The following is a 13,907-nucleotide window of genomic DNA, read 5'->3' as shown; positions in this document are numbered from 1 at the left end:
ATCTGCAAAAATTCATTGAAAATACACCAGAATACAGGAAATACCGCCCCTGCTCCCAATCAGCACCCAACCACCACATGACCCCACACACAAGTCTCACTCCAAGGTTTGGTCAAAAGTTGGCAGCTCTGAATTTCTATAATACGTAGCTGGTGGCCTAGACAGATAATATTAAAGAAGACCTAAGTAACTTGTTTACCTTAATAAATCCTTTTCGTAGTCCCTCTGGGGGTAATATAAGTGTTAATTGGATGATTGGGGGGTCTTTCATCTCCCCCTTGTGTCTCTGGCCAGAAAACCACTCTTTCCTGCCTCCGGGTCGGAGGCGCAATACACACTAAAGGAATCACAAAGAAGAAGGTAACAAAGCCAACTGCGGGCTAGCGCCACTTTAGCAGTATTTACAGTGAGTGAAAAAAATGATCTACATTGTGTTATTGGGCTGTGGCACATTGTACAATATCCCTCTCTCCCTTTGTCAGCGTAGTATCTACTCTCAGGGACAATTAATGAAAATAAAAAATGCTACAACACCTGAAGTGGTGCTTACGGCCTCTGGGGGCTAGAGTTACTTAGTTCTGCTTTTTTTGTAAGTGCAAAAATGCCAGAATTAGGAAAAGGACTAATTTGCATCTGTAGTCACAGGACAGATGATATGTTTCATCCTAAAAGAAAGTCAAATTACAGTTACAAACATAAAACAATTCAATAAAGTACAACTAAATAAAATGTTGCAAATTATTTCTTGTTTAATAACAGGAAGGAAAGATTACAAGAGAGGATATACAGTATCTTTGCCCTGATATGTATAACACCCCTCACATACAGTAGGTAGAGTAGCATCTTATTTTTTTAAGAAGTCAAAATTATTATTCAAGTAAAAGGAAAGATGCATTTATTAACTTTGTGCACAAAGTACAACATAATAAAGATCTGGATTTCTAAATAAGGTATGATAAAAAGAAGGAGAAAAAAAAGGCAAATTACATTCACAAAGAGAAGTACAGCCAAAATACTCTGAACCAAAAGCACTTGAACCACTACATGGTCATTCAGAAGTGGGAATGGTATAGTAGAGTAATAGTATAGTAACATCTCATGAGTTGAAATCCCAAATTCAACAAAAGGAGGGGCAATATGTGGCAATGAACTGTTTTTGTTTTTTTTGTTTGTACTGTGTTTTTGGGGGGGTGATAAGTCTGTGTAATTTCTTTAATGCTGAGCTGGTGGCCTGGACAGACGTAATAATCCTGGACTGGACATTAGGGATTAGACTGGGACTGTCTGGGCGGCACAGTGGGAGAGATTCAAGCTGTTTTTCTCACACATGTAATCTACTAAATCTAGCGTCATTATTGATTAGAGCTGGCATTGGTCAGAGAGACTTCACACCTATTGGATTTGTATGTACAGGGATTGTTTACATGGTTTTAAGACTGGAATGATGTGTAGTGAGTGAGTCTGTAAAGAACAAAAGCCAACTCAAAATGTTTAAGCCGATCGCGTTTACCATTATAACTCTCTTTCGGGATAGAATTAAGGAAACAAATAAGTCTCACGGGACATGAAGATTGCAATGGCAAACATAACACAACACAATAAACTTCCATGTTTTGTTTTGCTATCAGATTATGTTGCCATGGGACCTTGTTTTTGCTCTCATCTTATTTCAGATGTGTTTTCCTTCAAAATCACCGACCAGAATAAATTATTGACCCTGAACAAGTGACTTAAGTAACATTCCGAGCAGTTCTGTTGTGAATATAGCACAGTGAGTTAAAGGAACAGGCCACCGTTTTTCTATACTGAGACATGTTCTCACCTGAGCTTAGACGAGTTGATGCGTACCTGTCTGGTCATTGTGCGTGCGCTCAGTCAACCAAAAAGCAGATGTTAGCATTTAGCATCTTCTCCTCTCCTCTATGGAGCCAAACGGGGGTGAAGTTAGATTTAAATACGGTTACATGAGTAGAGACATGATCCAAGCATAGTTACACAAAGCTAGACATGTTGATTGTCTCAGCGGATAAAATGGGGTACTATATTGTAAGAGAATTCTATAGTGGTGAAGATATTACTGCACAGACGTCGAAGTGCTCCTTAGGTGTTATCATTATTTTGTGTGACTGAGCGCACACGTGAAGACCAGACAGGTACGCATCAACTCGTCTAAGGTAGGAACATATCTCAGTATGGAAAAAGGGTGGCCTGTTCTTTTAAGGGCCAGAGGTTTAGAGAAGTAGTAGTAGTAGTATTAGTCTACAATAAAATTATCTCTAAAAAGGTTTACATCCCCAGATGGGAAGTCTGATGCGGCTAAAACTGCCCCTGCAATCCTCACTAAGATGGATGACAACTAGAGTGTCTTTATCCATGAAGGATCACGTGCAGACTGCGTCACTCTAGGTGTATTTTAGTCACCTATTGAAGTTGTCTGACGGTAGAGGTACATTAGAAAGATCCGTGTAATTGGTCCTTCACAGCTGGAACTGAAGAGTGTCGGGCCTGGTGCCCTGTAGGCCTGCGGTTTCATTAGATTATAATCGCCAACCTGACAAATGCATAAATCCTCCATTACTTCTGTGGCAAAACGACTATCCACAGATGAGGCGGCTCATAAACCTATCTATTATATGAATCAGGAGACTTTGATTTTGGCTGTCATTAACCCTTTCATAACACAATCAAATTATAGTCTAGAAAATTGCACAAATTATAATAATTACTTACATGGTCCATTATTTGGGTATCTCTTTTCTCACACTACATGAATTGATTGTGCTGCGTTTCAGTTGAACTTAAGCAGACCTATTCTAAGTTACCGTCTGCTTCTTCAGGCATGCTCACACCTCATCCACTCCCACATTTCCCTCAGTTGTTTAGAGTTTCAGATTTAGTGCCGTGTGTGACCTCTGGAGGAGAGAAAAGCCATGCCTTCTATTCAGCGTTCCCTGTCAGGGGTTTGCAGGGCACTTTCATTGGTAATTACATGACGTACGCAGCCCACCCACTTCTCTGCACTTTAACTGTTTTAGGAAGGAAAGGTGGTGCGAGAGCTTTGTCCTAATATCTATAGCACCCCTCACATAGGTAGAGCAGTGTCTTACTAAGAAGTCTTAAAGGTGTATTTGTTCACTGTGTGCAACAAAAAGCAAAACAATGTGGCAATGAATTTACTGTCAACAAAAGAAAAAACTGAACCTGCGCCTTGGGTTAATGCGCCGACCTAACTATCTCTAACCACACACGTCACAACCACAGTGGCACAAACAGCTATTATTCCTGAGAGATGACTCAAATCCCCATAAGCCCCCTCAGAGCTGTGGAAACACATTTCCTGCGCTGGCATGTCACAGCACGGCGCACACAAAGACAACTACATCAACACACACAAAGTCAGCACCTTTTGTTGTCACTGCAAACAGGATCGGCAGCAAACACACTGCATCTAGTTACTACAATGAGTTCAACCTTATGTCATGTATTATTTTCCGTTTATTTGTTTCCAACGAGATGGAAAGTTTAAAAGTTTGATATTTGTTGTGTGACATATTGGATAGTCCATGTAATTTAAAACACCTCTAGAGCACAACACGTGTCAAGTTTGTAATTATATCTTCTCACTCCCTCGAGTAACATATGCCATACTCGCTCTTCAACTTTTTTCCACCACCAACTTTCTCACAATGGGCCCTGTTTGATGAGTAGTGTTTTTCTCCCCCATTCACTTCCTTATAGCCTCATCTCGCCTGATTGGCCGGAGGGCGTGTATAGTCAGCCAATCGCAGCGTAGTTGCCAGGCAGCCTGGGCTGAGTTTGGGGGCGGCTGGAGCCAAGCACAGCTGTTCCATTGAAAAACAGCAGGGCATAATAACAAGGGCCCCTCGCCTTGCGCCGCACGTACACAAAGAGACACAAAAAGTCTGGATTCAATTACAGAAAAGAAGTTTGGCCCAGTTTGGGCAGGGGCCATTTTGGACTGAAGTTGTAAACATTCACGACTGAAAACCCTTTTCGTGGATCATAAAAGTTAATGCTTATAAAATATGCAACAAGTTTGAAGTTTATGCTGAAGTTAACTTACAGTGTTCAACAATTTCATACACTGCAGGCATATTAGATAATCTGCACAGAAGTAGAAGTTGGAGAAGTTGTGGTAAATGTATTCATTAAATGTTGTTATGAAATGTTGTAGGTTACATTCAAAGTGAAAAATATGCCATGTGGCTTATGACTCCCAGCAAACAATAAAACAGATTAACCATTTTTTTCCTCTCTGTTTCTGCTTTCTACAGCTGGGACGATACTCTTTTGTCACACTGCAGTATATATCATGAAAAGAAGATGCTTTGTGGCAAAACCTATTGTAGTATCTGTTAAAGCGGTATTTAGTCCCAGCCCTAGTGGTTACTGTTGATCTTTATTTCATTGTTTTTTACTTGTAACCTAGTATGGTATATTCTAAACATGATCATGTTTGTTGATCTATCCTGCACGGTCCTGCATGATCTGACACAGAACGTGTTTTGTGTTGCAGCGCGAGTAATCAAAACACAATGACAAAACACACTCCCTGAGTTAGTCTGCATACTTCTTTCACCAAAGGACAGATTGGCCAATAGCATTTGAGAATTCTTAACCAGGCTCTATGACCCACATAACACACAACAAAATGTTGTTTACCCATCTGTCTCTTCAATGCGAACCATTTCAAGGTTGCTTGGTTTTAACAGACTTCCACCCACGGGTTTCACACTTGTTGCTTTGTGCACGTGGCAAAAATGACTTGATGCAATGGTTTGACAGGGGAGATTGAAAAGAAAAGGGTAAACAGAATGTATTATGCGACATATGGTGGGATATTTAGCTTACGGAATTAATTATAGGCTTACATACATGCAATAAATGAATGTCTCAGTGTATGAGTCACTAATGAAGAACAATAGGCTCATTTAAAGGACAAAAGGTACAGCAGTGTGTCCTGCCCATTCCTTCCACATGAGATGCCAAAATGTCAAACTGTTGGTTTCTGTGAACTCTACTTTTCTTCAAACACATTGATCGGCGCTCCTCTCTATGGGAAACATCAATTCTCAAAGGTTACAGGCAAAGACTCCTACTGTACAATAATCAATGGATCTTCTTCTACTGCTGCATGTTGTTGCGACATTCATGTAGTTTTTAGAACAAAGTCACAGTTTGATCAGATTCTGGTAAAATTACAATATTATATGTGGTCTTGGCCCGTCTTCAGAGGAACCCATCCGTCTCTATCCATTCATGGGAGTGGATCTCTCCTTCTGTGGTTCTCCCCGAAGTGCCTTTTTCTTCCACTAGGGATAGAATGTATTATTTTGTTTTGTACATTGTGTATGTATTAAAATATTATCTATTACATATTTGTTACTTCTTTCACACTATTTAGTCGTGTACAATATTAGCAAATTATACAGTTTTATGTTGAAATCAGCACTACATGTTAGTCTTCGTAGTAGTTTGGTTTCTGCTTTACATCATCATACTAATTACAGTTAATACAATACCATTTCAATTACAGGTACTGTTAAATGTTTCTGTTATAGTTTCAATTTTGTGTTTCTGTCTTTGTAAACACTGATGGAAAAGACCATAAATGTGTTTCCAGATATTTGTCCTGCCCTTAAAGTGATTACAGTGTGACACCCTGAGTGTGTTTTTGTGATTTCTGAAATATTCACAAAAAGGCTAATATAACCCAGCACATGCTGGACTTTAATTCAGCTGAGCTATTCTTGTCCGGGTTAAGGCAGCACACAGTGGACTTTAGGGGCCATCTTGGACCCGCTGCGATGTTAGCAGGGAAAATATTTTGATGTTCTAGTGAAGCAAAGACGCGATGGTGAGGTATTTATTTCTTTTGTATTGAAATAATATGTTTCTACACGGGGTTCAGGCAGTGAAAAGCTTTACAAAAAGACACCATAATAAACATTATTATGACAAACTGTTTAGAGCGTCCTAGTTTTATGACATATTGTTCAAGCCGATCTATTGTTCACTAGATTTACAACACGTGACGTCCCAGGTCTCCTCCTGATCAAGAGAGTAGAAAGTCCATTCCCATTGTGTGCTCTGAGTCCCGCAGTGGATATGCAAATGCAGCTCTGACGCTCCGCACCAAACAAATTGATCGCAGTCTGTGACCTCTAACCCTGTTAGCCCACTCCGCCTCTACTGTGGCAACTGGCCTCAGACTGGGCCTGCAGCAGATGGGATGCTCTGGGGGGAGGGGTAGTGTTTCCACCACAGCCGTCCCGTCAATCAAGGGCCAAGATTATCCTAAAAAATACAGCCTTTATGTCCAGTATTTTCTACACAGACCTCTGTGTCAGAGATATGGGCTCCCACTGAGTGATGTGTGTGTTTACTGTAGATTAGATTGCCTGTGGAAGGAAAACAAAGGTGTTGAGATTGTCATTAATTATGTGTTCAATTATCATAAGCTAAATCAATATACGCTGCAGGCGAAACTGCCCGATGCACTACTGCACGATGTCATGAAATATGCACTGTTTAACAAATAACGAGAACTTACAAGCACAATCTCAGAACAAACTGACAATTTTAGGTCTTTAAAACAGTCTTCAGTTGGTCCATATAGACTTATTTTTTGTAAAGAACCTGAAACAACAAGGCAATAGGAGTTTTCAAAATCAGGGCTAGATATCAGCAACTGTCCAACATACATTTAATAAAGAAGTAGCATGAAAATGTTCAAGACACATTAATAATCAAAATTACTATATAACATGAAAGTATAAAACATAGTATATGGATCGATTTCAGTTCACATGACCTTTTGACTGTTATGGGTGCCATTTTGAGGGCTCTTCATCCATGCAAAATAAAAGGAGACACAGCATTTGAATATGTGTATGTGTAAAGCTAGCCAGCTACTCTTCAGCATTTTGTTGCCTGTTCAATGTATTTTTTCTATCGCTGTTACGACTAGCTCTTAAACATCACACATGATGAACAATCCAGATGGTATTGTCAACCCATCAGCCACATTTGCAGGGACAGTGACCTTCTGATAGTGTTAATACTGTGAGTGAGAGAAAAGTGTCCTCATATTAAAGAAAAAAGTATTTAAATAAAATGCTAGTATAGATGACTCGTAAAATATCTTGAAAGGGGAGGTAGCCGTCAAGGAAAAAGCAGTAAACAGGAAATGAGATCACGCTGATGGACTAACAACCATCATTCAGTGAACAACAGCCTTAAAGTCTCCAAAACATCTGAAAATAGTCTACCTCATAGCACATTCCACACTGGACTGACAGGACAGTTACCTGCTCTGACCTCGGCCTCAATGACAAATACATGACACATGCCTCCTCAACATTTCCATCCAGCATCACCACACAGATCTGTTTTCACTGGGACAAATCCTTCCTTTTCTCTAGACATTAACACAAGTAAACACGGGCCTATAGTTTGTATAGCCTGAGCACAAAAAACATGAACATAATGGCATGTGTTGATCTTTGTCTCTAACAAGGTTCACAGAAGACGATGGAGATGAAACACAAATATGCCTTCACTTCACTGAATATAAATGACGTCACCTCTACAGGAAATATCAAGCTCCCACTCATATGTGTTAATAGACTCCGGCTGTTTTTCCTGTGCCTTGGGATTTCCATAATATTTACATTTTGTTCCTGCCGTATAATATTTATGTAAATCACTTCGTCTCATCTCACACCATTGACATGGAGCGCCACAGGCAAGTACAGAGGTCTCGCCTCATAAGATACATGACCTCTCAAGCACTAAAATCAAGATTAAACCAGGTTTTAAAATGACAAAATAATAACTTTCAAATATAAACTGGGTCTAAACCAGAAAAACATCAAACTTAAGTGTGTTACTATATTTGATGACTTAAACGATCACTAATATTGATATGATTGGATCCTGAACGCCACCTCATGTACCACAGTTTTTAGAACCGCCGCTCCAATGCAATATTAACGCAGTGTAGAAAGGCAGCAGGGCAACACTTCTCCAATAGATCTCTGCTGACCCCGTGTGGCTAAATCAGGTTCTGCAGTATTGTTGTACTACTGCGTTTTTCCTATAGATGTCAGTGTTCATACCTGACAATGGAGTTTATACTGTAGTCATGGTTAGTCCGTACCCGAACCAGTTTCTTTTTTTATAGCCTCAAGCCATAGGGAACATATTAACATATCAACAACAGTCCTAATTTTACATCACATGAATCCTAAAGATATCCCCAACCATAGGTGCCAATCCCGTGGGTGCTGAAGGGCTGGAGCACCCACTCAAATCTTTGGGCACCCAGACGAATTTGCCTTGATTACAAAATGATTCAATAAATATCGCCAAACCTGTAAAGCCGCTACTCAGTGTTCAGCAAATACAAGGGTAAAAGCGGTACTTAACATACATGAATGTATAGTTTGCACCGTCCTTTTAGCTCCCTAGGTTCCCGACCACAAGGCTGCAGGTTCAATCCCAACCTCTACTTTATTTGTTTTTTAGTCTGGGCACCCATTGGGAAGAACATAAACCGGCTTCTATGTCCCCAACCAATAAAGAACTGAAGCCAAAAGCTGTCCCAAGCCCAGCAATATGTTTGAGCCAATATCTTAATTAGCACGGGGAGGCTCAAGACTTCCTGACACCAGTGGCACTATAATAGCGGTCAAATGACACTGCGATTTATCACCACTTGTCACTCTTAATACAAATCAGCAGGATGTTAATGTGACCCTGGGCACAGCACACAGCCGTGACCTCTGGCCCCTGGTCCACTTTCTCGCTATTGATCCTGCAGATTCTTCTGATGTGTAGAGCAAGTGTGAGATTTCCCCTCTGTCATAAAGGCCGTAAAGGAGCTCTCATTAGGGACTACGTGTAACTTTCTATCCAGGAGTGCATCACCACAGTCTGCTGCATGTGTCTGAGGCAAACCTGTACCCAGTCATTTAGTCTGTGGAGAGATCTGGCCAGGACTGAAGTGAGTCACAGCAAGAGGGGTTAGTTTGCAGGTCGGGCATTCACTCACAGGTAAGGGGTTAACACCTTTTCAAGCAGTTGTGTTTATATTGGCGTACTTGTTCACATATGCTGCATGCCTCTTTCTAGAGCAAAATGTGGCTGTTGGTGCTGTGGATGGCCTTCACAGTCTATGTACAGCCCCAGCATGCATTGCAAACTGGTGAGTACAGTCTTGTGTGTATGTGAGTGTAAGAGCGTGGTCAGTGCTTTTGGAGTAGCGATAACACATTTGAAGTTCGATATATTGAGGCAGGGAAGTATCGCGATAAACGATATGACTGACTCTAACGAAACTAGATACTATCAACTCTCAGGCATAAAAATGACAGTAAACCTTAGTTCTAAAAGTCCTAAAACTACCACACAAGCTGCAACAAACATGAAATATATTAATATATTAAAACTCAATTTGCTTCAGAGAAAAATCTAATAAAAATAAATAAATCTCTAAATATCGAGCCCAAAAATGTATCGTCGATATAGTATTTATTGTGACAGCCCTACGTAGAGGGTGTTTCAGCTGAAAAATAAAGGTAAATTGGTAGCATCATGTAAATACAATTGTCAGTGGCTGCAGCATGTATAGGGGGGCACAAGATCACCTCCAAGCTCAGGCAATTTGTTTTGTGTGTCTTTGCCTCTTTCATGCTAAACTATGATAAAGTCTATGGGCCAAAGAAAGCTGTAGCCAATGAATGTAGTCTGCGCTGGCTACTAACAAACAACTATGTGCTATGTTACCACGCTTTAAATGTATAATTCAAAGACTATAATTGACATATCTTATTGTATTTTGTTTAGGAATGGTTACAAAGCATTTAAGTGAATTGGAAGATGTTCTGTCGGCGGCAAATGAGGGAACAGATGTTGACAATGGACACAGCTATTACTCTCATCGGATTCCCGACTTCAAGATGCGCAGTAATGAAGCAAGTGAAATAAGATTTACTCCTGATACGACAAATGAAGACTATGAACGGACACAACGATTAGTGCGGGAGGAAGAGGGGAGCATGCTGGTGGCAGGGCTCCATCTTCAGAAGAGAACTGTGGACGCAGAAAGAACCCAAAACTCATCCAACTCCACACTGAAAGGGAACAAGGAACAGGTTTTGGAAGATGTGAAAATGCAAACATCAGACAGCAAAAACAACATCAAAGAAATGGGAACTTCAGTTGGACAAGACATAGGAATATCCGCCTCCAAGGCAAAAGCAGCTCGGTTTAGTTCAACAGAATCACACACCACAAACGAGACTGGAGCCAAAATAACAGTGGTTAAGTCAACAGGAAGTGGAACTAAACTTCAATCGAAAGACAAACGGCTGCATTCAAAATCGAAAAATGTACCATTTAAATCAGACCTAAATACAGACGCAAAGAAGATAGACGAAAAGACAAATAATAGACAAAAGGAGAGTTTTCCATATTTCATAGACAACTACTGCCCACCTACGTGTGCCTGCTACGGGAGGTAAACTTGTTTTATTTCACCTTTTAAAATGTATAAATTTATAACTTGAATAGCCTGTAGTAATAATAATGGTAGTGCAACAACAAGAACAGCAGCAGTAGTAGTAACAATGGTAGTAGTAGTAGTAGTAGTAGTAGTAGTAGTAGTAGTAGTAGTAGTAGTAGTAGTAGTAGTAGTAGTAGTAGTAGTAGTAGTAGTAGTAGTAGTAGTAGTAGTAGTAGTAGTAGTAGTAGTAGTAGTAGTAGTAGTAGTAGTACCGGTGGTCATACCGCCTTTGCGATGCCCAATCCCGTCAGACCTTGGAAGCTAAGCAGGGAAGGGCCTGGTCGGTACTTGGATGGGAGACCGTTTAGTAACACCAGGAAGCCTAGCGAATGTAGTGTGTGAGTGAGTGGTTGATGGTGGTCGGAGGGACCGATGGCGCAGACTGGTTGCCTCGCTTCCGTACGTCTACCCCAGGGCAGCTGTGGCTACAATAGTAGCTTACCACCACCGAGTATGGAGTGAATGAATAATGCAATGTAAAGCGTCTTTGAGTGTCCAGAAAAGCGCTATATAAAACTGATGCATTATTATTAGTAGTAGTAGTAGTTGTTGTAGTAGTGTAGGGATCCCCAACTAATTATAAGCTCCAGGACCGCTCCAGGTTCTTTCACAACCTTCGACATATGTCCAGGGTCCGGACATATATGCAGTCATTGCTCTTGAAAATGCTAAAACATGAGCACAGGTTGTCTATTTACACAGAAGAGCTGGTCAATGAATCAATCATTTTGCCATTTTATTTCTATGTTATTCATATTGTTTAGATAATTCTTAATTCAGCCTTAGAAATTAAGTATATTGAGAGGATGAAAAGGCTTTGGGGTCCATACTAAAGCCTCTCGGGGTCCGGATCTGGACCCGGGTCCGCCAGTTGGGGACCCCTGTGTTAAAGAAAAAACAATGGTGTCCAAGAGGATTGATTGAAAATAAGCAGGAGAAGTTGATTTACTATCAGATCCGGAAACGTGAACTTGAGACATTGCGCTAGTCAAACCATTAAAGTGTGACTATGCTTTCACATAGGAGGAGTATCACACAGATATGCAAACCAAAAGAAAAGATGAAGTAGTAGTAGTAGTAGCAGTAGCAGTAGCAGTAGCAGTAGGAGTAGCTGTATCAATATTACTACACAGTGCCAGAGCAATACTTGTGGGAAAGAAAACATTATATCATTAGGCTGTATTATCCTCAGATAAGAACAAGGAATATTTAGGGTTTTTATTTGGAGGCAACTCTTCTCACGTGCTCTTTGCCTTTCCAGAGACTATATAAATAAAGTTTCTTCTTCTTCTTCAGAGTGGTCCAGTGCTCAGACAAACGCGTGGACACTGTTCCTTATGGCATCCCCTACAGCTCTCGATACATCCTGCTCATGAACAACCGCATCAACCGCATCCAGCTGGACCTCCTCAGAGAGTACAGCACTCTGGAGTTCCTGGCACTTACCAACAACCGCCTGACAGATGGCGCCATAGAGGGAGCTTTTGAGGGGATTCCTGCTCTCAAACGCCTCTATCTGGACAGCAACCAACTACAAAGTATCCCCAGAGACCTTCCTACCTCTTTGGAAGAGCTGCGTTTGGACAATAACCAAGTAGGAAGCATGTTTGAAGCAGCGTGGGCTCGTTGTCCTGGACTGTTGATATTAAGCATGAGCAACAACAGTCTCGGAAATGGTTCGAGTTCTTTACCAAATGCTGTTTTATTGCCTTTGCGCAAGTTGCAAACACTGAACTTAGATTATAATCAGCTCACTTCTGTTCCTTTAGGGTTGCCGCTGTCTATCAAAGAGATGTATCTCAAAGGAAATCGGATCGAGGAGTTTCACAGTGGGGCTTTTATTGGGATCTCTGAACTGTTAGTGCTGGACCTGAGCAGAAATAGACTTACAAACAGGGGTCTTTTTAAAGATTCACTTCTCAATGTAACACACCTCGAAAGCTGTAATTTGGAAGGGAACCGCCTCAAAAAGATTCCGCAACATCTTCCTCCATCACTCAAGACACTCAACCTTGAAGGAAATCTTATAACCGCAATTAAGAAATCGTCTTTCGGTGCATTAATGAACTTGGAACATCTAGGTTTAGCAAGGAACAGGATATTCAAAGTGGTGGTGGGCGCATTCAAGGGTTTACTTGTTTTGCATCAGCTAGATTTGGGACACAATGCCATGAGGCAGGTCCCAAGACAGCTACCCAAAAGTCTGCACTCTGTGGCGCTCTCACACAACAGGATCCACACAGTGCCACGGGACGCGTTCTGCTGGGGGAACGCGAGCGTGAGTGCGCTGGTCCGAGTGCAGCTGCAGAGCAACGCCATAGATCTGGGCAATATCGACACACAGTCATTCAGGTGTTTGAGAGGGTTTCAGGTGGTGCACTTCTACTGACATAAGTTTACGAAAGCGCTATTACCAATCAGATGTAACTGTATATAGTATATTTTTTAATGTAAGTCACAAGGTACAACCAAATCTAAATCATTTGCTGTTCCTTTTTTGGATCATTTGCTGTTTCCAACGCCGCAAACTTGAGGTCAAAATGTCTTCACTGACAGAAGCCACAATGAAAACTAGTGAAAAGTTTTCCTCACTGGTAAATAAAAAATAATAGGACAGTAATGCCACTGTATACCATATGCAATAGCTCTGCAAATCAGAAACAGAATAAAATGTCCCGATTAAAAATGTATGCAACAATGTGGCACCTTTTTCCTATCATGTATTATAGTATGCTATTGCTTATCCTGTGGTAAATGTGCCATCGGCCCCACCATCCGCCACCAACCACTCACTCATACACTGGTGTTCCCAGGCCATCTCCCCATCCATCACTGGAAAAAAAGAAATCTTATCTTAGACAAAAATGACTTAAAAGTGCTTGAAATAAGACTTTTAATGCTGCTTTTGATACGGTTTTGTCTCGTCTTGAAACAAGATTGCCAATGGAACTAGACAGATTTTTCTTGTCTTTGACCATTTTGTCTCATTTCAGGGTTTTTTTGTCTTATTTTAAGCGTTCAAGTTAATTTGTCTTATTTTGAGCAAATTAATGCTTGTTCCAGTGGCAATCTTCGTCGAAACCTAGTCAAAATCAGCATCCAAAGTCTTATTTCAAGTACAAATCAAGCTATTTTTCTAAGTACCAACCAGGCCTTCCCTGCTTCGTTTCCCACATCTAACAGGGTCGGGCGGTATGTTCTCCCATTGCACACATTTATTTTATATTGTTTCCACTAAATAAAACGTTTGAAATCAAACATGAATGGGATAGTTGTGAATGTAAAATGTACAATTACTGTTTCAAAGAGTATAATATTG

At 40.7% G+C, this 13,907-nt stretch overlaps 1 protein-coding gene across 1 annotated transcript; it reads left to right on the top strand.

Moving 5' to 3' along the window:
* Positions 1–9,872: 9,872 nt before the first annotated feature.
* LOC306959356 (podocan) lies at positions 9,873–12,977 on the top strand (the record flags this gene model as incomplete). Its single annotated transcript, XM_079551444.1, has 2 exons — positions 9,873–10,543; positions 11,885–12,977. 2 exons carry the CDS (start codon positions 9,873–9,875, stop codon positions 12,975–12,977), a joined length of 1,764 nt encoding a protein of 587 aa, XP_079407570.1.
* Between the last annotated feature and the right edge of the window lie 930 nt (positions 12,978–13,907).

This window comes from Gobius niger (genome assembly GCF_951799975.1).
Source record: "Gobius niger genome assembly, chromosome: 2".
Classification (NCBI taxonomy): domain Eukaryota; kingdom Metazoa; phylum Chordata; class Actinopteri; order Gobiiformes; family Gobiidae; genus Gobius; species Gobius niger.
This window is presented reverse-complemented; position numbering and strand designations above follow the sequence as displayed.